This window comes from Strix aluco, chromosome 7, assembly GCF_031877795.1.
Source record: "Strix aluco isolate bStrAlu1 chromosome 7, bStrAlu1.hap1, whole genome shotgun sequence".
NCBI lineage: Eukaryota > Metazoa > Chordata > Aves > Strigiformes > Strigidae > Strix > Strix aluco.
Window position 1 is genome coordinate 34,043,231 of NC_133937.1, and position 27,291 is coordinate 34,070,521.

Sequence of the window (27,291 nt, forward strand, 5' to 3'; positions counted from 1 at the left end):
TCTATTTAAAGCTTCTGGTGGTTTGTTTTTTTGTTTTGTTTTGTTTTTTTTTTTTCAATAAGCACATTACTTACTGCTTATCATAAGACCAACTCCACTTGATTACTACCACAATATCACTCCAAAGTGAAACAGAAAGGCTCTTTCATACATTGCACCTTGTTTGAAGGAAAAAAAAGTAACTCATTCTCACACACACCAAAAAAAGGCAATTTGTAGGCTGTATGCTGTTATCAAGTATGATAATTAGCAAAAGATTAACTTACAATACCACCAATACTACTACTTTCTGTATTTGCAGACACTTGTAAAAGTATTTTTCTTTAGCAGACAGGGTAGGATTCATACGCTCTAAAAAAAGTTAGAGATCTATGGCAATTGCCTACATTTTCACAAAATGCAAGGGAAAAGGAGGAAGTCAGTCACACACACTACCCTCTGATCCCACATATCTTCAACGCTCACATCAGAAGGGAATACACCACTAGCCAGTGAAAGACATGTAAATCTTGCTCACTGTTTTCTAGACGATACCCCACACAAATGGAACAGGACTATAAAAAAGCATATTTTACACTGTTTTAATGCAGATGGACAGTTGATGATATATTCAAACCAGGTACATTTTCAAGCACAGTTGTGATAACTGAACATGATGTTGTCCATACGTGTCAATTTGACAGTGAAAAGCTTTGGGATAAAAAGTAACTGGTCTGTTATGTTTTGGTTTATTTTTTTCTTGTTGCATCACCCATTTGATTGCCCAAAGATACACTCTTATCAGTAGCATAAGATATACTGCAATATGCAAAGGTTATACCCTTTTTTACCGTTTTAATAGAACTTCTTGATTTTTCTTCCCAAACATTACTGCTCAGCTCCATTGTGCAATGAACATTTGTTTCTCTTTCATAGGATCCAAACATAAGTAACCTGAAATAGAAAAGACTAGAGTAAGAATTTTAATACTATTACATATATTCCAGGTATCATGTTAAACTCACCATTCTTCATTTCTACACTCTATTATTATCAATGTGTACACACAGAGAAGGCCAGACAGAAAAGATTCCACAGGCACAGCCTTACACCAAAGAAAGACACTGCCACCCTCTAGTGGAAGAACTCCATAAACATCAAATACAACTTAAAATTTTAGGCTAGGGGTTTTTTGTTTGTGGGGAGTTTTTTTCCCTTTTGTGTCTCCCTTTTTCTTCTCTTTTTAAAATAAAGTGTTCAATTAGTTGACTGGGGGTTTTTTTGGTTTTTTTAAAAAGCAACAATAGCCACAAGAGTCTTCCATTCTAGTACTAAACTTCTCAATATACTGCTACTCTTCTTGGTTCAAGAGAGCGTTAATGTAGATTAAAGTCACAGCTTACTACTGCTTATGCTTCTATTTAACTAAACTGGGATCCTCCCATATCTGTAATTTTTTGTAACATTCATAACAAGTAGAAAAGTGGTTCTTCATGCATGATACCCTTATTCCAGAAGGCTGTAAAGCTTTTATGGTAGATATTGGTACTATAAAAGAAAAACACCAATAACCTTTAGGCTATAGAACAGCAATAAAGTCATACACAGTTTATCTCACAGTAGCTGGAAGCAGATAAAAGATTAAGATTTGTTTGAAGCTTTTATTCCAAAATATTTAAGAGAGCTATTAGATTTTAATTCCCCCTCAAACTTCCTCTATATATTTGACAAAGACAGTTTCTATGCTTTCATTCAAAGTATCTTTTGGTTCAGAATCAGTGATTGTATCCTGTAACCCCATCTTCAGATGGAAAGTTTGCATACTGTAGTGAAACACTGCAAACAGAAGCCATCAACCTCATTTCCAGCTTGACCTTCAGCACTCATTTGTCTAGACACTATTGATTTGATTACTGTAAGCAGAAATCCAGCCTCAGAACCAACTGACTGGGTACAAGACTAAGTTTGTTCAAGGTTACTTGAACTAACAATCTCATGCCTTCTTTGCTTATTTTTAAGTCATCCTCAGCAACCCTCTGTGGGTCTTCTGTTCTGCTTTTAAGTAACAGGTTTTCCTCAGCGTCTCATTGATATCAGACAGTTCATTAAAGCTTTTCCACAACTGATCACTGGTTGCACACATTTCATCTTCTGGTCACTCAGACACATTCTTGGGGAATTTTCCAGCGGTACTTATCGTCCCTCTAGAATATCAGCACATTAGCTATTTAGTTGTCTCATACTGGTGGCAACTAAGATGGAAGAACACAGACAGGAGGTAGCTCAAAACAGGAGTAAAACATAATTTTCAGCGAGAGCTGTAACATGAAAATCACAAGTAAAACAGCAGGCCACAATGAGATTTCACCTTACAGTAGGTTACTGACACACAACTTGAAGAAATATATCACAACACAGCAAAGCTATACATTTAAATTTTAAAGAGCTCTTCATGCTGGGGTTTGGAATTCAATTTCCAATTTCAGAAAGACAAAAGGTAAAGTTTAACTGCTACTACACTAAGGAAATGTGTTTGAATAATACCTCCATTAGTATGCAAACAGCGCTACTGTATTCTATAACACAGCTGCAGATAAAGACTGACATTTAGACTGTGTCACAACACATCTGAAACAACTGGATATTAAGGAGATACTTGTATCCTACAGATTGTAAGTTTGTAAATCAGTATGAAAGAATGTATGAAAGACATCCTGAAACAAAGTTTATAACCCCAGATATAATTAAATCAACCAAGAAATGTGATTAAATTACCACCTGAGTAATTAAAATATGTACATAGAAAGTGAATTTCTATTCCTTCCCCAATCGTAAGTTGGATGGTTCCCTGCAGCAAGCAAGCATGAGGTAGAACAGTGATTCAACAGAGTAGCTATGGATACGAAAATAGTTGTTTGTAGCTGTCCTGCCTTCCAGTCTGAGAGCTGTGAGGACTCCAAGACATGAAGTGTTTGTCCTCTGATACAGAATAACAGAAGCACATGGAGGCTGTGGTCACCTCAACCCTTGAGCCAAGCCAAGCGCTTCAAGTTTTTATACTCTTCTGGAAAGGAGGACGAATAACAAGGCTATCAAGTTTCCTGCTTTTTGTAGGATGATGCTGAAGTACTGCTCTGCAAACCTAACAAGAATCTAGTATGGACAGGCAAAGTACACACCAACCTTTAGTAACATGTTATTTATTACCAGGTATATAAAAAGCAAGCTGAATTTATTTCCTTTACAACCCTTTCCTAATTTTTTAATTTCAAATGTGGCCTTTCTATTTGCAAGTATTTTAGGAGCTGAAACAAGCAGAACATTTCCTAAACTTTAAGAATGCCAAAAGCAGATTCAATATTCACGTACTTAAAGGTGTCACTGCCGCACACCTGAAGACAAAAGGAAAAGAACCCATAAAACTCCAAATTTGACAAGTCAGTCTCAGGTACACTCTGTGGTATTTTACTAAGTAACTATCTTAGGAGAATTTTCTTGTCCATAAAAGTTATCTATTGAAACAAATGCTAATTTAGAAAGCCCACTTGATGGCATAGCTTTGGAAGAGTATTCTCGCCCAATATAATCAGAGTTTATAGGGTTTAAGACTTTCTTCATAGCATACCTTTTAAAATAAAAAATAACAGAGCAAAATTTTACAGTGTGTTGCTTTGTTTTTCCCTTTTCCTTAAAGATTTAAGGTAATGACAGAAAACATGAAACAGCATTTTTTCAACAATTCTGTGAGGAATTCTTGTACAAGAAAACCGACATTTTCAACAGGTCAGACAAAAATTTGCAAAACCTATTCCTTATTATTTCCACCAAAGTTCCCATCCATTCATTAATTTTAAAAATGTGCAAAATTTAATTTTTCTTTCAATAGCATGACACCAAGGAAAATAATAGGGTCAAGCATGCAATTAGAAAAGAAACAAGTGCAAAAAGTGCACCTATTTGGTCATGTGAAGAATATAATGAAATTAAACTAAACATAACATACAGCAAGTTTACTAAATGTTTTATCCCTATAGTTTCACCGCTGTATTTCAGACTTCAGCAGAAGTAGCAGAACTCTGTTACCAGACTAGATGGAATACAATGGCAGCGGTGAAGAATCCTACTCCAAATTCTGTACAGAAGTCAAATAGCTGAGAGAGAATATAAAAATCTTCTGGAGCACCAAGCAAAACTGAAACATACACAGAAATTAAAGTCATCTTTCATTCTGAAACGAGAATGATCTCCAAGACATGAGTGAAAAAGCTCTGTATTTCAGCATGTAGTGCTGTGCTGCAGAAGAACCACTGAGAATCATCCCAGGCAACCTTCACACCAGCTCACATACAGTGGCGATGAAAAAGGGAAATTTTCTCAATGTTACTTTCGTATATATTGTATATTTCTTCTTTTACTACCAAAATCCTCTATGTCTTTCAGCTTCTACCTCATCCATATCCTCAGGTGCAAAGTAAGCAAGAATGTTTACTCACAGGGGGGCTCTGTGGACAGCAGTTGTAGTTTAGTTCAAAAAAGATGGGACACCTGGAAGATCTGAGGAATTACCGTGGAACCAAGAGTCAGACATCAAGATTGAGAGGTGTGTGTTGAGACATAATTTTCAAGTGTGCATCAAGAAATTCCAAGAGGCATAAAACAGTGGATTAAGTCAGACCTGAAGCTTAAAAGACCTGACAAATCAGCAACTGCATCCTCTCCCAGCCATCTGATAAGCATCTGTGACAGCTGAAAATACTGAGAGGTCAGATGATGTCAAAGTGAGCAATCTGGCTTCTAAATGTAATGGAAAGAAACACTACTGATATGTTAGTGATGTTACACAGTGTTTCAGAATCAAAAAAAAAAAAGAGTATTTAAAAGATTAGTTTCCAAACCAAGAACTGCACACTACTTAAGGTAGTTATTTTGGGCCCTCTTGCAATAAAAATGAATGCGCTACTGGACTGAAATTGGAGACTGCCTATAAAGAGTAATCATGAGTTCCCTTACTCAGTGTGGGTAAAGAGGAAACACTCCTGGCAGCCAGGGAGTGCACAGTCATTTAGTATTCTTGGATCATTCACTGAAAAAATAACACAAACCTAGGGAGACATGTAAGCAGCAATTTTATTACAAAAAATAATCACTGCTGTGGCCCACTCCACAGCACTGATAAACCACATTAGTACAGCAAACACAGTTCAACCAGTTGTACAAGGCTACAGAAAAAAAAGTGCAAGGAGAAGCTCATATGGTAATACAAGCAATGAAAACAACAGGTTAAAAAAAAGTCTTGCTGCAAACCAGAGTTTAGTTCATAAGGAGCAGAAGGGCACATGACTAGATCAAAGCCTAAGCACTACTTGGCTAAGTTCTAACATAAACCAAGAACTAAGACGTCTGAAAAAACCCCAAACAAATGAAGATTTTCACACACCTTTTCTCCAGCTTTAAACAAAATAATTTTCTCTTCAGTGAATGAGGTAGGTTTTCTTTCTTGCCATTATTTAGTTCAAGACAAAGACAATAAACAATGCCTTATAAAAATTATTTGGATTTGTCTAAGTAAGACTGAGTGAAACAATTATTTCCCTTTGCTTACAACATAATACAATAGGATAATTACAACATTTATACTATCCTGGAAAGAGATTCATGATTTGGTGTGCCAAACAAAAAAACCCAAAACCAAATAACAGAAGGCACAGATTAGCTTGTAGCCAGCCCAAATTCAGAAGAAAGGGCAAATGCATGTGCCTACACAAAACATAGAAGTGCCTCAGAAACTTACTGCAAGTTTCATTCGTACATTTTTACTTAAAAAAATACATTTCTTGCTTAGAGCGCAATCACGACACCAAAGCTGCTACTTCCTGAATCAGGACTACAGCTGTAATTAGTACAAATTTAAGAAACATGGGTACTTGCTTAGTCAAGAATGAGCAAAAGACCACAAAACATACCTTGTACATTCAATTAACGTGACTTTTAATCGACCTTCTGTCAACAGAAAATCCTGTATACAGAGATCTCGATCTTCATATTCATCAGGCGGCACTACTTGAAATGGAAAAAATGGCTTGAACCTGAAAAATATAGAAGAGACTTATCTTAATTCAGATGACATAAATAACATTAACACACAGAAATGAAAAAAAAGGCAACAGGATTGCAATGAATCTTTAATGGTCCTGAAGAAAAATACTACCACTCCTACATATTCATTGGTCAAAAGGACCAAGTAGAAGCTACTAAAGCTTTTTGAAGGAAGCTGACTGAAGAATATATAAACAAAGATTGCTTCACAGGAATAGACTGAGTTATATTTACTAGTGTAGATAATTTTGAGGAAGTAGGAAGCTGATCAAATCACAGAATATGCTTATGATTGCAAACAAGATTTAACGCAAGAATCCTTTTGCAGTAAATGTCTTACCAGGTCTTTAAGTTTATCTGCATAAAACACCACAGCATTAAAGGTGAAAATATACTATGACCCTAAAGTGAGAATTTTTATGACACCACTGTACTCAGAAGACTGGTGCATCCTAATGAACAGTACACTTCAGTCACACAGATTGATACTTCTCTCATTTTGTGGAAAACATTTGGTTGTTCTTTTCAGCCAGTCTTCTTGAGTTAAAATAAACAGGTATTCTAAATTTTTACCCTTGAGCCGTATTTCCCTCATCGCAGCATGTGATTCACAGGAAAAGCAGTTCTTGTTCAGGATACTAAGTGTTTTTACACACGTTATCTCACCACATAATTCTCTCTGATTATAATATGCCAAGTTACAAATACTGATTTCATTTTTAAGTGATAGTGCTTCAGTGTCCGACACGGCCACGATCTGAGGGGAGGAAGGAGGGGGAGAGGCTGCACAGCTGCAGCCCTGTCCCATGGCAGACACATGCAATGCTAACAGCAAGGGCCACAACCCTGCAAATAAAAAGATATCATGGAATCTGCACTAGCATTTATATAAAGTATTTGAAAAAGCACTTGCAGGGTATTCCTTCTTTCTGTTTTTATTTATCGCTCTCATTTCCTAGCACTGCCCCGTGCCTTGGTTTCCATCCCCTGTCATTGACACAAGCCTCCCAGTGATTATTTCTCTTGAGAAGACTTACAAATAGCAGGACACAAGCACCACTGCCTGCAGGGTGTATCTGCCATTTCATGAGAAAGAAGTCTTTCATAAGTACTGTTTGCTCAACCATCAGAGGCATCTGCTTGTCACATTCAGAGATCACAATATGTTCAGGAAACAGTCACATGGATCTGAAGAGTTTCAGAAATTCAAATAAATAATTAAGCGCCCTTTAACTGTCGGCACACTCTTCGGGAGGGAGCTCGACGCTCTGATTCAAGACACTTCGTTTCTGTATGAGCATCAGCCTCGTACAGAGCCATGAGAAAGACATTTCTTTTGTTCTCCTTGTGAATAAATACAACTCAACACTCCCAGCTATTTTCCTGAAATCCAATTCAACTCCTAACTTTAATTTGGTTCCAAGTTTCTCCCTCATTAACTCCTTCAGGAAGAAAAACATTTTGAATTTGGTCAAGTAAAATATTGCATTTGGAATACTTTATTCCATTACTATTTTTAAGTCTGTGTATGAAAAATACGAAGCTATTGAATCACACTGGCCGTGGTTTAGGCTTACGAGTACACCATAAACAACCAACTCAAAATATGCCTTGTGCATGTATTATCCGGTCTGATATTTTACTCAAAATCTTCCTTTACAGTTCATGAATTATTAAATAGTATGCATCACAAGGGTAGGAAAAATACCACCAAGACGACCCCAGTATTTTCACTCTACAAGACTTAACCGCCACTTCAGGGCCTGGCCGTCTCCTTGCTCAGACCCACCCCGAGCCATCACAGCACACACAACCCCACACATTCCTCACTTTAAGCACAAGCAAGGGTACCCTGTTCCTTGTAGAAATGATTTTTACTCGCTCAAAGTACAGATTTAGATCAAGATTTTGTTAGTCAAAAAATGAAGAGTTAGGCAAGCACACCAGAAAAATAATGCCAAGTTTTCAGTGAATAAATACTTGTAGGTTTGGGGTTTTTTTCAGTACAAACAAACAACTTCAGTTTGTACCATCAACTGCCCATATATCTTCTCCCAACATCTATTATAAAAAAAAAGATAGTTTTCCATGGGAACCTCAAACTAATGACTACCACCAGGAGCCTCAGTGAGCTACAGAAACAAGATTTCTGTAGGGAAGAACAGACAAAGCAAGAGGATCCAATAGGTTACCATCACCTCTCCAAATTTCTGCAAATGCCAGGCTTAAAGTGTTGGTATTGATAAGGTCTTTCCCTTATATATACACTCACACCATAGAACAGCCTGAGGGCTATTTAACAAAAACACAAACCTGGACAAATCTAATTTCAATACTAACAATAAGAACAAAACAAAAAAGCAAAACAGACTAAAATACTCTGGTAAGAACGCAGACCTATCTACCCAAATATTCAAACTGAAAGTGTCATCTCTCAAGTAACTTCAGAACAAAGCATTAAGTACAGCACACACTGTAATCTTTTGCTGCAGCACAGAATGACGAAATAATCCTCAGAACAAGCCAATTTTCTTTGTAGATTAAGATATAATATTTGCTATAATTTTGATTTCTATTTTCAAAATAGACCTTTTTTAAATTAATACAATGACTTAAAGAGGAAAAAATTCTAAAATACCCTTGCAGTTATATACAATAATACACAAACACACTTAACATTGTATGCTGGACTTTGTGTAACACTAAATTAAATTTTCTGCAAATATGGGATTAAAAAGCAGTCTCAACATAATTTTTAATTTACAACAAGCACTTATGTTCACATTTTTACCACTGCAACTAATTTGCAAAATCCTTCACAAAAAACCTAACACATTACCTATTTCCATCGGCATTAGCAACGTACAAAGAGCTAAACACCCCACATTAAATGCATTTTTAATGTTTAAGTGCTGCTCTGAAGCCTTCTAATTTTATAACATAGCACTTATCTATTTAAGGTAATTTACTGAGAGTTTGTACATTTCCAAAATTAAACATCAGACAAATTACTATTTCAAGTAGATTTCAATTACGTATTAGTCAAGTGAATTGTTGACAGACTATTTAAGTACAAGATAACCCAAATTTATTTGGAAAGACTTTCCTACTGGGAACTGGTGAACGAATACAGACCCAGACGGCGACAGTCGGTAACACGGCAAGACTCTGCTCCCTTGTGTTGTAAAGCCACACACAGACAACCTGCAATCCACGCACACCGAGTCAGGCATCACAGGTTCTCCCATCCTTTTCCCCATGGTAGGGAAAGCCTATGAGCTACCCTACCTTTTAAAAACACAGTCACCACTAACAAAGAGCACTCTGAGGAGTGTGCTTTTACAGAGCCAGCCCTGCTGCAGTTTTGTTCAGTCTAGCAGGAGCGCAGCAGAACAGCAACGGACGTCCTCTGCTCTGCGGAGGAGCCAGATTCCCCACTTCTGCAATGTCTGATTTTCCTGCTTGAAAACAATCATGTTGCTAGACAAAATGTAATCGTGAAGTTTGTTTCATAAAGCATTTACAGTAGGGTCAACAAAACACATTTTTAATACAAAAGCAAAGCTGTATTTCTTCATATTGAAGTACCAAGAGTAGGCTTTTAGCTAACAGTGCTAACAACACAATTCAGTGACCCAGACAAGAGATACAAACTTATTCCCAAACCCTGCAGATCACAGTACCTTTGGCGATTCAGTATCTCCTGTCCCAGACTCTCCTATGTAAAGGGGGAAAGTTTCCTATCATGCTAGGTTCATTATTACAATGTAGAACTTACTTTATTAAATACCTTGCATAAATAAACCTTGCTGTAACTTCTGTAATAGCTTTAAGAGTTTATTTTGCTACCCTCTAATGTTTAGTCCATCTTTAAAGGGCAAAAGTCCACCAATAAATGCCCTAGAGAAATTCACCACACTAATGAAGAAAGGAAAAAAGATGGTGTAGCCTGCCAGTAAGCCTCAATTCAAAAAGTCTATAAAGAAACCTTGACAGCAAACTAAATGCCTCAGTCTCAGCTGGTCTCTGCCCTCCCTCATCACAGCAGCCATCACAGGATCTGGTCAGCTTTGGTAAAGTGCTCCTGTGACTTCAAGGGTGTCACTTTGCAAACTGAACAAGGAGAAAAAAGAAGCGGTTTCTATTTGGCTGTCTAGATCTTTAAACACTCATTCAGTGTTCTCAGCTCCCCTTCTTACCTTTAACTGGTAACCAAAAAGTTAGTGGACCTCCATCAGCAGAGAACAAGCCCATAACAAATGGTTTGTAATCAGTCCATTCACTGCTGCAGCTCAAGAAAAAGGTTTTAAGCCATGAGAATGGTGTGGAAAAATCTAGGAGTTGCTCCTGATAGTACAATAGTTGAAAAAAATATTACCAAAAGGTAGTTGGAAGAAATATGGTACATTTCTAAACTCTGTTGAGCTGTTACCAGGTTCTCCATGGCAGATTTTCATTGCATCTATATTAAGACCCTTTTCAAGCATGGTCTAATGCTGCCATCTCCTTATTCAGCAAGGTCAAAAGGCAAAATTCATGCTCAGGTCAGAAATCCTTGACCTTCAAAACAGGATTACACCAACTCAATCCACATATTCAAAAGCCTCCTTTTCAATTCGAAACTTGTGAAGTGATACTAAACAACTATCAGAAGTAGGGTAGATTTTATGGGAGAGAGATTTTACTGTCTTTAAACCATATACGTTAAGCCTTTGTAAACCTTTCATCTTTTCCAGAGAATCAAAAAAGGCACATTGTAGCGACACAATAAAACAGACACCTTACACCCCTGCCCCAAAACCCTGCTTGGATATGGCATGCTATTAAAAAGAAGTCTTTGAAAATGCCTTATATTAGATGCTTATAGTGTGTTTTCAATTCGCTTTTAAATTATCAGTCTCCCTCCACAAATTTATCATCTTCTTTGTCCAGAAATCTAAAATTCAAATAGCACACTATTAAGAAAAATATTGTTAAAATGCTGGTTTTTAACAATATAAATATGAAGAGCAATACCAAACTTCACGTGAAACTTTAGCAAGGGAAAAAAAGCCTGTAAAAATGCTATTTAAAAGATGCTGTTGAGTAGCAAAAGCAATTCTCAACAAATCCCACAAGATACAAATAGCAAAAAAAAAAAGTAATTTCACATGAGGAATTAGGTCAGAAGATTATACTGAAAGATAATTAAGATAAAGTTACTCAATTAATATACAGGATTACAGTTATACTCTAAAATAGCGCAATACTGAGCTCTTCCACATACAAAGCACAGCAAAAATGTTTCCAGACACTGCACGCCGTCAGTAGATCTCCTTCATATGAAGGATAGCTACACTCTGTTCATGCCATATTTCACAGAATCCATTCAGTGGCTCATGTGCTCTCATCCCATCACCACCCCACCCAAAGTCTAGATCAAAATTACATCAAAAAAAAACAAAACAAAAAACCACCAGACAAATCAAGTTTGTTCCCTTCATTTGGGGTGTTTTCAGCCCCTGAATAACACTATTCTTCCTTCCAGTTGCCAGTTCTGTGGGGGAGGAACTCACCTACTTGGAACAAGATTGTAATTCAGTGGTTTAGTTTTAGAAATGTCTGACCTATATTCCCAGTAATTCGTATTCACTATTCTGTGATGATTGTTTTGTGGTCCTTCAGCCAAATTTAACAGACAAGAGGACAGAAGTCTTTCATAACTTAGCTTAATTAACCTATTACCTAAATTAACTGCTCCCACCACTACCTACTTAACCACAATATTTTTTAGTTACATGAGGAAATCTATTAAGAACTGGGAAAAAAATATCAATTTATCTGGCCAAAGATAACCATGCGCTTATATGTTTCTGTTCATTGCATCTGTTACGAATATCCAGAATCATGGTAAAAAAAATAGTTAAGAGCTGAACACAGACAGGAACAAACTTCAAAAGCTCTCAGTACTCCATTTCCTACTTGGAGAAGCAGAAAGACTTACAGCTTCACTTGTAAATGCAGGAAGAGGCTAGGATTTTGTAGAGCTTTTGCTAAGAAGTGAGAACACTCTTCTAGGTAAGTTCTGGGAAAAGTTTTAAATTATTCTCTAGTTTTACAAAGGAAGTTTGATATCTAAAACAGCAGTGTAAAAATTACTGGCTATCCGTCTAAGACCACATTAATCATTTGTATTATATGAATTCCAGCACTACTCTGCTGCCATAAAGATTAAATATTTGTCAGGTTTATGAATTTTTTAATCGAGTTACATTAACTGAACATTTCCATCTTAATAAACAAGGCAAAAGAGAGCTTAAATCTCAGAAGAGACCACCAGTTAAAAATGCAAGTATCTTCAGCTTAAGTCTACTTTGTATACATTGCAAATCTTAGAATTTTGTTTACCACTCTAAGTAAAAATTAAATCAAAATCTAAAGACAGACGGTGTTTAGTAAAGCATCACTTTCGTAACTGCTACTGTATTTGAAGATTCTAGTATCTAAAATATTTTTGAAAGAATAACTGCTGAATTTATTTTCAGTTTCCGCAGTACTCAAAAGTTTCAACTAACTACAGAACAGAATTCAGTCATTTTTAGATTGCCTTTTTTATCTAATTCACAGAAATACAAGTCATGCACTTGTAAAGTATGTAAGTTTCAAAATAGTGACTGACACCAGATATTTTAAGTCATAAGAAAGTCCTCTATTCTTACACTGTGTGTAATTCAAGAGGAAGTTTTCTTCTACAAAAATTCTAAAATATTACAATCCTCTCCTAAAAAGGCACGATCACATTAAGAAGATTTTTCAAAGTACTTATCTGCTAATATTCACGCTTGTTAGGGTTATGTATTATAATGCTTATATCATTCTTCACATTGAAGATATAAAAATGGAACTTATCCTTATTTTGAAAAAAATTACTAGGTGGTACAGTGGTACTAGTACCGTGGTGGCACTGTAGATTTTGCAAAAGCAATTCTCTGGCTCCCACTGATTTCACAAGGAACAAAGCTGCAGAACTGTGTCACTATTCATATTCAGGGGACTTCAGTAATTCAAACTATACTCTTAATCAGCACAGAAATCTACTCATTTCAGCTTTACTGACACCCATGAAAATCTCGCTTACAAACAACCTCCAAAACACTGCAAAAAGAGAGTAGGTTTATTTTCTAGGAAATTTTATGGAAAACTGCAAATCAGTTCTAGCACTCCACCCACTGTGTTACAGGATATTTTGCCACAGGCATGTAGGAGGCTCATTACGTTCTCAAGATATGAACAGTCACTTTTTAAATCAAGACCTCAAAAAAAAGGCAAGGATTTTGTTATTAATCTTTTTCTTCAGAAATGTTTCACACATTTCCAGATTCTTGAACTACAGTTGTCTTTCTTACATTGACATCCATACTTCTGAGGTGTATCTCAAATCAATCACTCAAGACAAACACTTTTAAAACTTCAAGACCCATTCTACAAGAACAAATAGAAGAACAAATGTAAATAGTCAAGCAACTTCTTCCAAAATGATGGAATTCTTTTTCCTGCTTACATGACAGAAATTGTAAATACAGCAGGGAGAGCCCTTAAGATTTGCCATTGCTGTCTGTATTGAAATAGCCATGGGTAAAAAAGAAACCTTGAATCAGGCTTATCAAAACTACTTTCTTATCAGCACAAACAAGATCAATTTGACCATGCACAGACTTTTTTTGAATTTCAAGAATACTAGTTTCCCAAATTCTAAATTCCATAAATACTGAAATAGCTCAGTTAACTCAATGCAGTCAGTGCCTGTTTGATCTCTGAGTTTTCATGTGTTTTTTTTTTTTTAAATTGTATGTGACCTAGCTGAAGCCAACTGTTGGTTCAAATTAAGAGAAAGAGATCAAAATCCTGCTATATTTCAGTCTCAGACAGGACGAAGACAAAACTTCCCTGTCTAACCAGAAATCCTGAATCATTGTGGCTCTGCTCCAAATGGGACAGAAGATGCAGAATATGCTCTTGTTCATGTAGAGCTGAAAGAGAGGCAGGTGTGGTTCAGCAACCAGCTTTTAGGCATTCAAGGAGAACAGCAGCAGGAAAAAAAAAAAAAACACCACACCGAAAAACCAAACCAATAAATCCAAGCCACCCCAAAACTCTACCTTTAGCCAGCTGAATTAGAGATTCGTTCCAGTAACTGATGCTAGCAAAATGCTAGCTTTTTCTCACTTCAGCGATATATTATCCTATAAGAGGTCTCAAGTCTCTCTATAAACATCATCTCTCCGCAATCCTGGTCAGAGGAAAACAATGCTGATGTTCTATTAGATGAGACATCCTCTTACACTGCTTAGACAGAAAATGACCATCTCCGTGATGAAAACAGTCACCAACAGCTGTAAGCCAAAAGTGAAAGAATATTTGTATCTGTTCCGAATTCTAGACATGATAGCTTTCCAAGGTTTATCCTCACTCCTCCAGCTAGTTTTAAAGATGCTCAAACTACAGAAGTTTCTCTTCAATCTACATTTATCTAGTCACTTCTGACAAGACAGAAGATGGTCCAATTCACAAAGTTTTCCAAAGTGGTGGAGACAGTCTAGCTCAGGATTAGTAGTACCATTTGCAAAACTGAGATGACATTTAACCTTAAAATTGTAAACAGCCGTAAGTAACGATCTGTTTTACAGACAGCTCAGCTATTCAGACTGCAGTGGTGGGGAGGGCACTGCTGAGGACGGGGACACACACCATGGCACATACTTGCCAAATGTCCCCCAAGCAAAGGTGTCACCATTTGTGAGTCACAGCATTTTATTAATGGGCCCGTACTGTAAACAAGCAGGATCAAATAACGCAGAAGCTAAGCCTGGACATGACCTGTGGCACCACTGTTAACAATCAAATACAGGAGGGGCTTGCGAGATTAATTAACAGGAAGAATTCCTACACTTCCCAAATCCTACATCACTGATGGCAAATTACAGTTGGGACTTGTGAATACATTTGAAAGAAGCAGCTGCTCAAATTAACATAATCTTCTCCCACCATCCCCATAATGAATTTGGATATTTGCTCTAATTTGCCCTTCTTTCAGAGGAACAGGGGAAAAAAAAAAAAAATCTGAGTTTTTGTAGTATTGTTTTAAAACAATACCACTGACTAACATTGCTGTTCCCACCCCACCTCCCCTTGTAATCCATTGGGCTCTTTGCTTGGCAACATTAGAATTTGTTTTGTTTGTTCTACCATATTGCATTAAGTTTTGTTAGCAAGTATGCACAGTTATTCTTAAAAAAATAAAAATACAAACTGTTGAAGTTTTCAGAGCTACACTGCATCATTTCCACTTTTTAATTACTTAGGAATTATTCACCAAGCCAGATCATTCACAGCAGTGATTCAAACACCAGCATGAAGCCTTCTGCCATGTCATCACAACACTATGACCTTCAGTTTCTACTCTCCTACTTTAGCTCAGGCAAACAGGAATAATGGTTTAAGTCATTTACTACATGTCCATTTCAGTTCTTACCACATGATTGCCTACATTTAAAATACTATATAAAAAGTATATTTGACAAGATATTTTTCAAAGGTTTTAGAATCATGTCGAGCATTTACATATGTGGTATTAGGTACTGTAAATATTAGTATCTTCATTTCAGTGACACTGGCCATTGCAAAAGCAGATTGTAGCCTCTGTACACATTTCCTTCTGAACCGACATTTTTCATAACTATGTTGCCGTTAAAACTGATACAGGAAAATACATTGAAGCTTAGCATTAAGACTAAGTTTAAAAAGTCAGGAACCAACTATGTGTTATGATTTCCATCAGATATCACAGAATCATCTAGGTTGGAAAAGACCTTGAAGATCATCCAGTCCAACCATTAACCTAACACTGACAGTTCCCAACCACACCATATCCCTCAGCATTATGTCAACTCAACTCTTAAACACCTCCAGGGATGCGGACTCCACCACTTCCCTGGGCAGCCCATATCCACAGATAATTTTAAAATATTGGACAAATATTAAGAAATAATTTTGTAAATTTACATCTCAAATTGTCCCTGTAAGTTTTACAGTTAAAGCAACACAAAATTGCCAAAAAAAAAAGTATTCCTAAATGATTATCCTAATTTAATTTTATGCTAGTCATATCTGGCAATTAATTACTGTCTTTAAGTATGTGGAACAGTCTGATTAACTCTATCATCAGCTGATCTCTGTAATACACTCTTTATTGCAGACAGATTTTTGACATCTGGTAAGTCTTCAAAAATATGAAAACTATATTGCTGTAGTAGAATCCCTGCATTTTCCTTTACACAAAACAGTTTTAGCAGAGAGTGCTGGATGCACTGTTCCTCACAGATCGTTCTGCTGAACTATAATGTAGCTGCAAGCTGAACAGGGGAATTATTATAAAGGTATGTTGTTCCTATGTAGTTTTAAGGCTAAAGTGAATTACAACAGCTAGTGGGGAAAAAATAACAACGTAGCTCTCTAGAGCCCAAGCCAGAGTTGAAAACAATTTCTGCCTTTATCTCACAAAAAATAAGGTTTTTCCTCTTTCTTCTCTGCTACACCTAGCATTTCCTTTAGTAGTTTTGATAGCTACATATGGCCACAGACAGGTCTAATATGTAACTGGCCTCTAGCTGGGTCCTGCAGTAAACTGAGATGCACTCCCAAATCCTGAGAGGGCTTACTAACCCAGGCAGGGCTCCACAAGAGTAAGAATTCTTCCAGAAGGAAGAGTGCTTAGGGAAGCAAATGCACCCAAATGGCTTTGGGCAGGTGTGATGCAGAAGTCTGAACTACCAAACCCAACACAGCATATACCCAACTTGCTGGGTAGAGCAATTTAGGAGCACCCACATCCATGACACAACATACGCAACCATTTCACTGTTCGTTAGGCACTTCAACCGGACTGTAGAAACTTTCTTTGCAACACAAATGTATCTGTAAACTGAAGTCTTCATTGCGGATTTTTTTTTTACCGCTTTACTATACACGCTGGCTGGGATCACTGAACAGCTTGAAGGCCTGAAATCTAACCTAAATTCGATTGGCTTATGAAACAACTGCAACTTGATAAACAGTGAAGGTAAATAATAACAGGAAAAGCTTCCAAAATGTGTGGATCTTACTTGTGTCTCTCAACCAAGATGAGCACCATTCCAACAGTAAATTCTTTAGTTTAACCAGAAACTCAGTGACTGCAGCAGAAACTACTCAAATAAGTTATTTATAAATTGTGTTCAGCTTAGTATGTCACAATTAATCCGCCAAATGTTTATAAAATAATGACTCCCAAATCACCTTCACACAAACTGACCTCCACACTCATTTCCAAAATTAGAATTTATCCACTGTTATGAACAAGCCCTCTTCAAACCTCAAACAACAAAATAAACACTTTCAACAGGGCATTTTTTCCTAATTATATAAAATATTGATACTCATATGTCACACAGAATGGAACCTGCTCAAAAAGCTAATTGTTCCCAGCTAACATATATAATATTGGATCATTGCTTTCTTCTGGACAAAAGCACAGTTTGAGATCATCATGCTAAGGTTTTTGTAGTTCTGCAATTCATGGATTTTAACAGACTGGTGTGGCACAAATTATCTATTAAATTAACAAACCACATAGGTATGTAAAATTCTCTCCATATTCATTTTAGACAATAAAGTTTATTCATCCTAGAAAAAGCTTTAAAGTCTTTTACTACTCTCTAAAGAACATTAATATCAAGAATAACTCAATGTTGAAATAGTTTTAAATCAGACAAGTGTGAACATGAACTGTAAACACAGGAGCATATCAGGTGACTTCAGGCAATCTCTGCAGGAATGCAGAATAAGCAGTTTCCCATAGAAACCCAGTAACATGAAAGGACTAGCTCCAGTAGTGAAATTGACAGCCTGAGACTAAGCTTCACCATCACTGGAGCATCACACTGTTCTACCACACCGATTACTAAAACCTACTGTCCTTACCCAGGCTGCTTATTTAAGAGTTTTCTGATCAAGTATCATCTGCTAATAAAAAGACGAACAATTTCACATGCTTCATATATATAAAATAGGTTCTACAAGAGACTCGCCCATTTCAACATCAAATGAGCTACTGAGAGCTGTACCCATTTTTGCAGGCAAATTCTGTCCCTCTGTTCCCTGAAGTAATCTCCAAGGAAAATCCAGTGTTCAGTTTTTTGTGACCCACAGGGAACATTAGTCTCACTATCTATATACACAGAAACTAAAAATCATAATACAGCCTGTAGAAGGCAATTCAGAATCACCCAACTCCAGTGCTTGAACACACCTACCTGCTCCAACAGACAGGTTCAGAGCCAACTCGGACATCTGTTATATACCTACAGTTTGGTAACATGATTAACTCCTATACGCCCTATATTTACTTTGAAATAAGTTACCTCTAAAAAAATAAAAAGTACTACTGTTTATTTCATATTTTATTTAAAAGAACTGAAACCTATACAAATTATGACAACGGAATAAAAAGAAAAGCATTTGTCCTCACTGCGCAAGATCAGCTTAAATGTTCAAGATCAGAGTTCAGATGAACAGAAATGCCAAGTCTCAATGCTAGTGCATGCGAAACACCATGAAGTACCAAATAAATCTGTGATCAGATTTTTCAGAGACTTCATTCATGATCCACATGAAAGAAGTTCACTGCAGGACTAAGATCAAATAATTTTTAAATACAAAACAGCAAAGGTGTTAAATAAGGTAATTTTCGTTATTATTGCACAAAAGATATTTTAGATACAGCTTCAAGAAAGAGAAGTTGAAGGAGGTTTTATTTTTCTGTCAGACCAATTAGCCTTAATGTTTATTGGATTGCAATCTGCAGCTAAAATTTATTCTTTTATGTCTTCATCTATCTCTCCCTCCAACTGAGATTTTTTATTTTCTTTTTTTGTCCCCGATTATACATCTGGTCTCCCAGTATCTTCACTAATGCATCTCAAGTCAGTGCCTTATTAGTTCCTAACCCTTACGGGTAAAAAAAGAAAACGTAGTGTTTGTTGACTAATCATAGGAAAAGGCTCACTTAACCTGAAAAGAATGCCACCTGTATACAGGGAAATGTCCAATATGTAGCTGGTCATTCATTAAATCTGACTTTATTATGAACAAGTTTCAAACTGGCATTCTTTCAGAATTAGATCTTTCCACTGTGAAAGCCTGTGAAGTGCTGGAGCTGGGGAAGAAGACTAAAAGATTTCAAAATCCCTAGAACCAATAGGCTTTGAACTTGGTATCTACATAAGGAGACTTACATGCATACTTTGTACCACATACTTTCATTTAATCTGAAGAAACATGTATTTAGTGACCATACAGTAAAAAACTCTGCACTACAAAAAGATTCCTTCCACACATGTAGCACCCTTTAAGAAATGAAAATATTTAAAATTCTGGGGTTTCCTTTCGTCAGGGTGCCTAAAGATCCATTTATCTAACTTCTGTATGAATAAAAAAAACCTACTTGTCCATGCACTACAAACATAATCTTCCAAGCATGAAACTACTGTCTGCAGACAGATCTACTGATTCCAATTATCACTGCTTTGCCAATAGCAGAACAAGTCTTTGTGCTGGCATCATTCAGAGCATTACCTCTGCAGAACAGTCTGAAAACCCACAAGTATTATAGTAATAGAGCAGAAAAGGACTCAGATTCTGGTGGGGGGTTTAATGCTTCTGTATACTAGAAGATTTTTGCACCTAGAATAGGCATGGCATTAAGAAAAAAAGCCTCCTCTTTCCTTTCAGCAGCAACAGGAATGAGAACGTCAAACAGGAGTACCTTACAGATTTAACTAGTAAGAGAGACTCATATCACAACTACAGTAGAAATCCACTCAGGAAAAGAATCTCCATATCCTCCCCCTTTGCAGAGGCTGTAGAGAAAGTAGGTATCTCTACTGGCTGCTGATTTCTGAAGTTAAGACATGCTCACAAACCTACTCTCTATGATTATTTCCAAGTATAACCTCATCATATGAATAATATATACTGTTTTAAATTTTATACTTTTTCCAATAGCTCTTTTACCATATTATGAAGTCATTTCTATTATAAAACACACTTCAAATCAATAGCTACTTACATTACTTCTTAGCTTAAGTTTTGCCAAAAATAAGAAACTGCTGTGTAACTCTCAAATTGCATTCTATAATGGTAAATTAAAATAGGCTTGTCTAATGGTTCTTCCCAGTGAAATTCAATATCACCCCAGCTTCCAAATAAAGCATAAAACTATTTAACATGACTAACAATATTGCGAATGACCAGTTCCAAGGATAATTCATGTTGGAAGGGACCTCAGAAGGTCACCTAAATACCTGATACAGAAATGTTAGAAGTAATCCTTTGTGAGATCACTTCTAAAGAAAAAAAGTTATTCCGCTCTGTGCTAGCATGCATTACAATAAAGCAAAGTATATAGTTTCTCAAACAGGCTAGTTTCAATACAAAATATTAGCTTTTTTTAATGTAACAAACAGAAACCAAGTGTTCTTAAAATACACAGAACTGACTCACTGCTTAGGCAATAGCTAATCTGCTTAGAATCTAAATGGATGAACTTGCAAGACCTTAAATTCAGAAAAAAACAGCAGCTGTCAGATTTTTTACATCAATGATTAAGAAATACCGGAAAATTACATTCTGGAGTGAGACTAGTCTGCAAATACTTCCTCTTCACCCTTTACATACACACAAAGAGCTTTGTATCTTCATTATGGAAAAGTGTATTTTTGTTGTCTAGAAAGAGCCCAAAACCCAAAGCTCTTCAAAACCTACACACAGAGAGATCAGGACCTGTTTAAAACAACAAAACTACAGCTGACTGTTCAGAATAGGCTTGACAACACAGCATAATTAGTGCACCTATATACCTGATGTGATGGAGGGGAATATCAAGGTTGCCACCAATAAGCAGCTTAATCACAGGTTAATGAGCAAAGTACAGCTGATGAGAGAACTAACAGAGATGAACCCGTGACCACTGCAACAGCACAGCAAGCAAGGAGATAAGACACCTGAACCAGTCCTTACTACGTGTCTCTAGATACTAAACACGCTATGGCAATGCTAGTAACTACAGCTTAGTGTTAACCACTTTATCCTACTATCAAAAGGACACAATACAGAAAGTTAAAACCAACATGAACAATGTCTATAGTACTACTTTTAAAGAACTGCTTGAGTGTATACAATAAAAAATGGGATTCAGGCCCCTAGATAAACTCCACTTTGTGCTGATAATCAGTATCTACCATCCTGCTCTAGTAAAAGAAACCTACATGAAAAATACAGTGCCAAGTTACACTGACAGGCAAGACTGACTGAATATGGTTCCTGAGAGTGCCAGCATTAGAGATTTTGGGACAGCAAGACACAGCTGGTGGATCCGCCCTCCAGAACACCAATAGTTGACATCAAACAATCAACAGGCAAGTCAAGGCTTTCCAAGCTCACGCTCAAGCTCCATGCACTGGACAACTTGTCTTAGAACTAAAAAAAAGGTATAGTTTAAACAGTTAATTCAAGTCAAAATAGAGTTATGGCATAGGGCCAAATAAATGATACCTACAATTCTTCATTACCTTACTGAGGTAAGGGCTAGTTATAAAAAACAAAAATCTTGACTCAGTTATCTAGTTTCTCAAGAGTGCAGCAGAACTCATTTCTATTGGAGGGGAAAAAAAAAAGTCATTTTAGATCTTCCCCACATCTGAACAAAAAAACTCTGACAAACCACAAGGCTCTCAGAAAAGCTATTTGCATTTCTATTACAAAGCAACAACAAATACATTAAGATTAAAGCTAACTATAAACCAGTAGTAACTCTTGCTACTATCAACTGAATTGCACAAATCTTTTATATTTTTTTAGTCATCATTGATAAAAGAAAAGCCTAACATTCACTGAATTTTACCAGCAGCCTTGCTTCCAAAGATCTAACCAAATTCTACTATATGAGATAGCAATTGCCATTCAGTGACAGAGCAGCTTCAAAATAGGGTGTTTTGCCAGACAAACACATTTCTTAAAGAGCCAAAGAAAAGTGATTACACACTATTAGAATAAAACACAAATTACTACTTACTTGCTTAGACATAGAGGGCACCTCTCCTTTTTCAATTACTAGACAATTGCTTTTATGGAGGAAATCATACATAAAATGCTAGGCAAACTTTAAAATGCACTTACTAGTCTACATTGCCTCCCCTCATAGACACTTAAGAGTGCATCAGGAATGCAAGATGCCTTCTTCCACTTCCAAGCTACAGTCACACACATTGCACAAAGTCACTCCTAGCAATGGATGATTCAAAAGATGATGATCTTACTAATCATTGCTTTGCTGCATAAATTTTTGTACATAACTGGAAAGAATACAATAGTACATGCATAGTAATTTGGCTGTAGCAACAGAGAGTACACACATAAAGACACAAGACTTTTTTTAATGCAGTATTTTACAATTAAATAACGGGGGGGGGGGGGGGGCAGGGGGGATCTGCTTTACACAAACTTAGTTATAGGATGTTCAAAATCAACTCCTGGAAAAAGTTCTTTTCTTATCCCATTCACTACCAAGTAATAACCAAGTTGCCTAGTACAAGAGACAAGGAAAATGGCATTTTTTTAATTTTTAATGCTACTTAGAATCTTGAAATAAGATAAAATTCCTTTGTGGACTTCAATCTGGAAGCTATCAGGGTAACAAAGTGCCCCTCTTAACCAGCTGAAAGGGGAACTCCTGGCACTCCAAGTGCTTTTGTTTACAAGGTTGCAATTACTGCTATCCAAAGATTTATTTACAAAGGTACTTAAGCAAGAGTAGGGAGACATCAAAAAGGTTTTGAAGTACACATGGAAGCAAATACTATGCACTTAAACAAAAGGCATATAGGCCTTATAGGAAAAAAATGGGGAGAGGATAAGCACATTCCCTGTAGATGAGAAGTTGTTAAGTTTTAGGTAAGGTAACAGGTTATTAAGCAGTTGTGAAACTCTCCTGACTTCTTCCTATACATTCTTTGCTAAGTAACATATTAACATACCATAACCCCAAGCCAACATATTCTTACAAATTCTATTAAAAATACCATGTTCTGCATTTTATCAGCAAGGGGCTTGATTTTCCAAATCAGTTTTCCATACCGTTTAAACCATAACGTCTAAGTTCTCAGCTATGACACCATGTAAGAATGTATCGTTACTTCTCAGCTGTTAGAAAGTTTTGCTGTCTAGGGATCTAACTCACCTGAGACACGCTGGTGGAGAATACATGTTTTCAGACTGTGTTCCACAAAACCTTGGGGAACTGTGGATAGCTAAAGGTTCCCATACAGGGGTCTGTGCTCCCACTTGAAGCTTTAAAGGCAAAGTTCTATACAGTTCGGACACCAATGACCCAATCTTCCCTCCTTAAGACAATATTGTTAATGCGCATTAAGCTTATTGTCCTGCCTTTCCCCTTCACAACACAGTGGGTCAGAATGACATGTTCAGAACATGGCATAAAATTTAAAGGTCAAAACCACCATATACAGGGTTGGACACTGTTTCACTGAACATTTGCCACCCTGTGCTATCAGCCTACTATCTAGTGTGAAAACCAGCTATGATACTGTATTTCCCTGTCAAGCATTCATAAATTCCCAACTCCTTATAACTTAGAGAACATTTTAAAATAACATCTCATTCTTAGTTCTATAATAATTTATGCTTCCTGTATTGTTCTCAATGTCAGTTACCATCTATCCTCACACTTTTATTCATTTCTGCCCCAAACACTGCACTCTGCTTCTTTCCTTATTTCCCCCTTCAGTCCCTTTAACATGTCAGTGGCTCACACATGCCTCATCCATTCTCTCTGGCACAGACAGTTTGAGAAACATGTGGAAAATTCATTACCTCTAACTAAATGATGAAAGCGCCCTACTGCCCAGGTGTATCTCCCACAGAAAAAATGAAGATGTCTGTCTTTCTCTGCTGAAGGGGAGCAGCACATCATTACTGGTTCTACAGGCACCCTAAAAACTTGCTTAGAGTGTAAAGATCACTTGCTCTACTTACTCTTTCTAGGTATGCCAAGAGTGCTCACTCTGCACCACAACTGTGCTATCGCAGTCTCTCCTTCAGGCTCTTCTCCACAGTTTCAGTCTCTTTCTAACACAGTAAGAGAATGGAAGCAAACTTGCTCTTGACAGCTTCCCTGCTGCCCAGGGGTTGCTCTCTTCTGGAGAGCGATTCAGTACCTCAAAATGTGCAAGAACCACCATGTAACTCAAAGAAACTACTTATTGCCCTACCAGGGCTTTCCAAATCTTGGATATTTTACACTTCCACTTTCATGAGAACTCTTATAAATTCAATTGCAGAACAACTGGCTGAAAAGGCTTTAAAAATTACATCATTGCAGAGCTAATTACACTTCAAAATTCAAACAGGCATTTTCATTTACTCATCTCTGATGAATTTCAGAGAAAAGACTTATTGCAGAAGAATGCAGTAAACAAGACAAAAATCCTTACTGAACCCATAACACAACCTACAAAGAATAAACAAAAGAGAAAGGAAACATGGTATCCTAAGAGTGGCAAGACACCTGACAGAAAGGGAATATGGCACCTGAACAGAGGTAAGACATTCAGTATCTTTTAATCAGAAATGACAGTGGAATCAAAGTAAAGATGCCACTTCCCACCTCTGCTACAGAAATATCACTGAACATTTCATTATATTCATTGTATAATGCAGTCTAGGCATTTATAAAGGAAAACATACTATCTTACAAAAAAGACAAAAAAAACCCAAGAGGTCCCCCCATTTTACTTACCACAACAGTGGCAATACTTTTGTTACCAACTTTTAGATTTCCCCAAAGTTACTGAAGAAATTCAGCAAGCCAAAAAGGAAGAACACACCATCTATCACAGGATCTCAAAAACACTCCCTAGAGAGTGAACTTTATCCTTTCTCACATTAAGTAACAACCACCTGGCGTCTACAGGTAAGCACAAGCCACAAGTCTTGCCCAGGTTGCTCACCAGTGCCAGAAGCTTGGGAGAACACCCCAAAACTACATCTTGTCCACAGAACCATCCTTCTACCTTTCCAAAGGAGATATCATGGTCCTGTCACTGGACACCCAACAGGATCCCAAAATCTTTGATACCTACTAATTCTGCCCTTCAGTTACACACAGCTCAGGGCATGTCACAACCTCACTGTGCAATGGCTTCTTCATCTATTATAGATGGAAAACAATGCAAACCTTCATGGAAAGCTTTTGATATCAGACAAGCTATGCACAAGTACCTCTACTGTGGAGGTGACAACAAAAAAACCCTCTTTCTACCTATTAAGATCAAAACAGCAACTCTAATGCATGCCACCCAAAGAAGCATTGAGGACACAGGACATCCTACCTGATTTTATAATTGGGCAAGGTGTGCTTGCGCTTAATAACTTTCTTAAACTGGTTCACAATGATGGAAGTGAGCTGAGGCATGGGCCTCCCTTCAAACTGAGACTTCACTTCAAAGAGTATCACAGGGTCATCCATAAAAGAGAAGGACCAGTGCGTGAAGGGCAGGCGCGTGAAGACCAGCTTCAGCTTCCCCATCACCCGCGAGATCTTGACAAAGAGGTAGGCCGACTTGCCAAACACCAGGTCGGCATCGATGGCCAAGTGGAAGCCACCGTTGTACTCCAGGTCTACCTCAAAGCCCAGCTCCTCGGGGCAGCCCTCTTCATTGCAGACCACCGGCCGAATGAGTTTGACAGCCTTGAAGACGGGCAGGACGTTGCCAAGAGAGACGTCCCTGAGGCTGAGCCCCTCCAGCACCTTTCCTGTCATCTTGGCCTGAAGCAGCTCCTCAAACTCCACCTTGATCTTCTTGGTGACCCAGTTCCTGACCAGGGCCGTGTCCCTGAGCTCCCTGAAGAGGAAGAGGAAGATGGCATTGAGGAAGTGGCACGTCTCCTCGCGGGAGGAGGGGGCCGGAGGGGGCTCTGGCTGCTGCTGCTGCGGCGGCGGCGGCTGCTGCTGCTGCTGCGGCTGCTTGGCGCTGGGCTCCGGGCCCGGGGCAGCGGCGGGAGCCGCGGTGGCGGCGGCCGGCGCTGAGGCCGGGGCCGGGCTGGGGGCCGGCTCCGGAGACGCCTGGCTGCCGGCCGGCTCCGAGCCCTGGAGGTAGTCCCTAAGGCTGTGGTCGGCCGCGACGCGGGCGTAGACGAGGCCGTCGGAGGCTCCGGCCGCCCCAGGGGGCTCCGGCTTCTTCCTGTAGAGGAGCAGGAGCTGGAGCAGGAGCGTGAGGAAGCAGCCGGCCAGCGCCGAGAGCAGGATCACATAGACCAGCAGCATCCTCGCCGCGCCCCGCGCCGCTCCCCGAGCGCGCTGCCCTCACCGCGCCGCCGCCATGGCGGGGGCCGCGCCCGCAGGCCGGCGTTTAACGGCCGCGGCCGCCCGAGGCTGCCTCATCCGGGTCCCCCACCTCCCTCTCGGCGGCGGCGGGCAGGGGGCGGGGCGGGGGCGGAGCCGGGGCGGGGCCAGCCAACGGGCGGTGCGGCTTTCCCCTCCACGCCGTCCCATTGGCGGAGCCGGGGAAGGCTCCGCCTGGCACGTCACGGCGCCGCGCGGCGTGGCGTCACTGCGCGGCGGGCGCATGCGCGCGCGGGGAGGGTGTGCGCCCGCGCTGGGGGCGGCTCGGCCGGCTGAGGGGGTGAGAGCGGGGCGGGGCGGGCACCTGCGGCTCTCCTCAGCGGCTCTCCTCAGCCAAGCTTCTCAGCCCATCTCCTCGGCAGCCCGCTGCCGGGGCGCACGGGGACGCGCACAAAGCGTGCCAGTCTCCGGGGCGCCCCCCGAAACCTGTCCCTCGGGAGGGGCCGCGGGGCCGCCGTCGCCCGCAGCGGTAGTTCAGGCATCGCCGCTGAGCGGGGGGGGTGGAGGGGGGGGGGACGTCCCGCCGGTGGGAAGGTGACCGGTTTCGTTGGGCGCTTCGTTGCCCAAGGGACGTAGGAGGAGCGATGAGAGAGAAAGGACATTCAGTCTTTTCAGAAACAGGCAGGTGGATGCTGCTTGCCCCTCTCCAGAGCAATTCTACTTAAAGAGACAAAAATCTCTTTTTGTGGAAGTTCCGTGACTTCCTAGAACCTCTCCTCTGT

At 38.9% G+C, this 27,291-nt stretch overlaps 1 protein-coding gene across 1 annotated transcript in view; it reads right to left on the bottom strand.

Moving 5' to 3' along the window:
- PDZD8 (PDZ domain containing 8) overlaps window positions 1–26,607 on the bottom strand; it is a 62,084-nt gene extending 35,477 nt beyond the window's left edge. The window contains exons 1-3 of the mRNA XM_074831373.1: window positions 25,557–26,607; window positions 5,943–6,065; window positions 831–933 (exon numbers count right to left, since the gene is read on the bottom strand). Of these exons, the coding sequence (XP_074687474.1) occupies window positions 831–933; window positions 5,943–6,065; window positions 25,557–26,491 (1,161 nt within the window). The 5' untranslated portion in view covers window positions 26,492–26,607. The remainder of the gene's footprint in view (window positions 1–830; window positions 934–5,942; window positions 6,066–25,556) is intronic.
- Window positions 26,608–27,291: the final 684 nt, after the last annotated feature.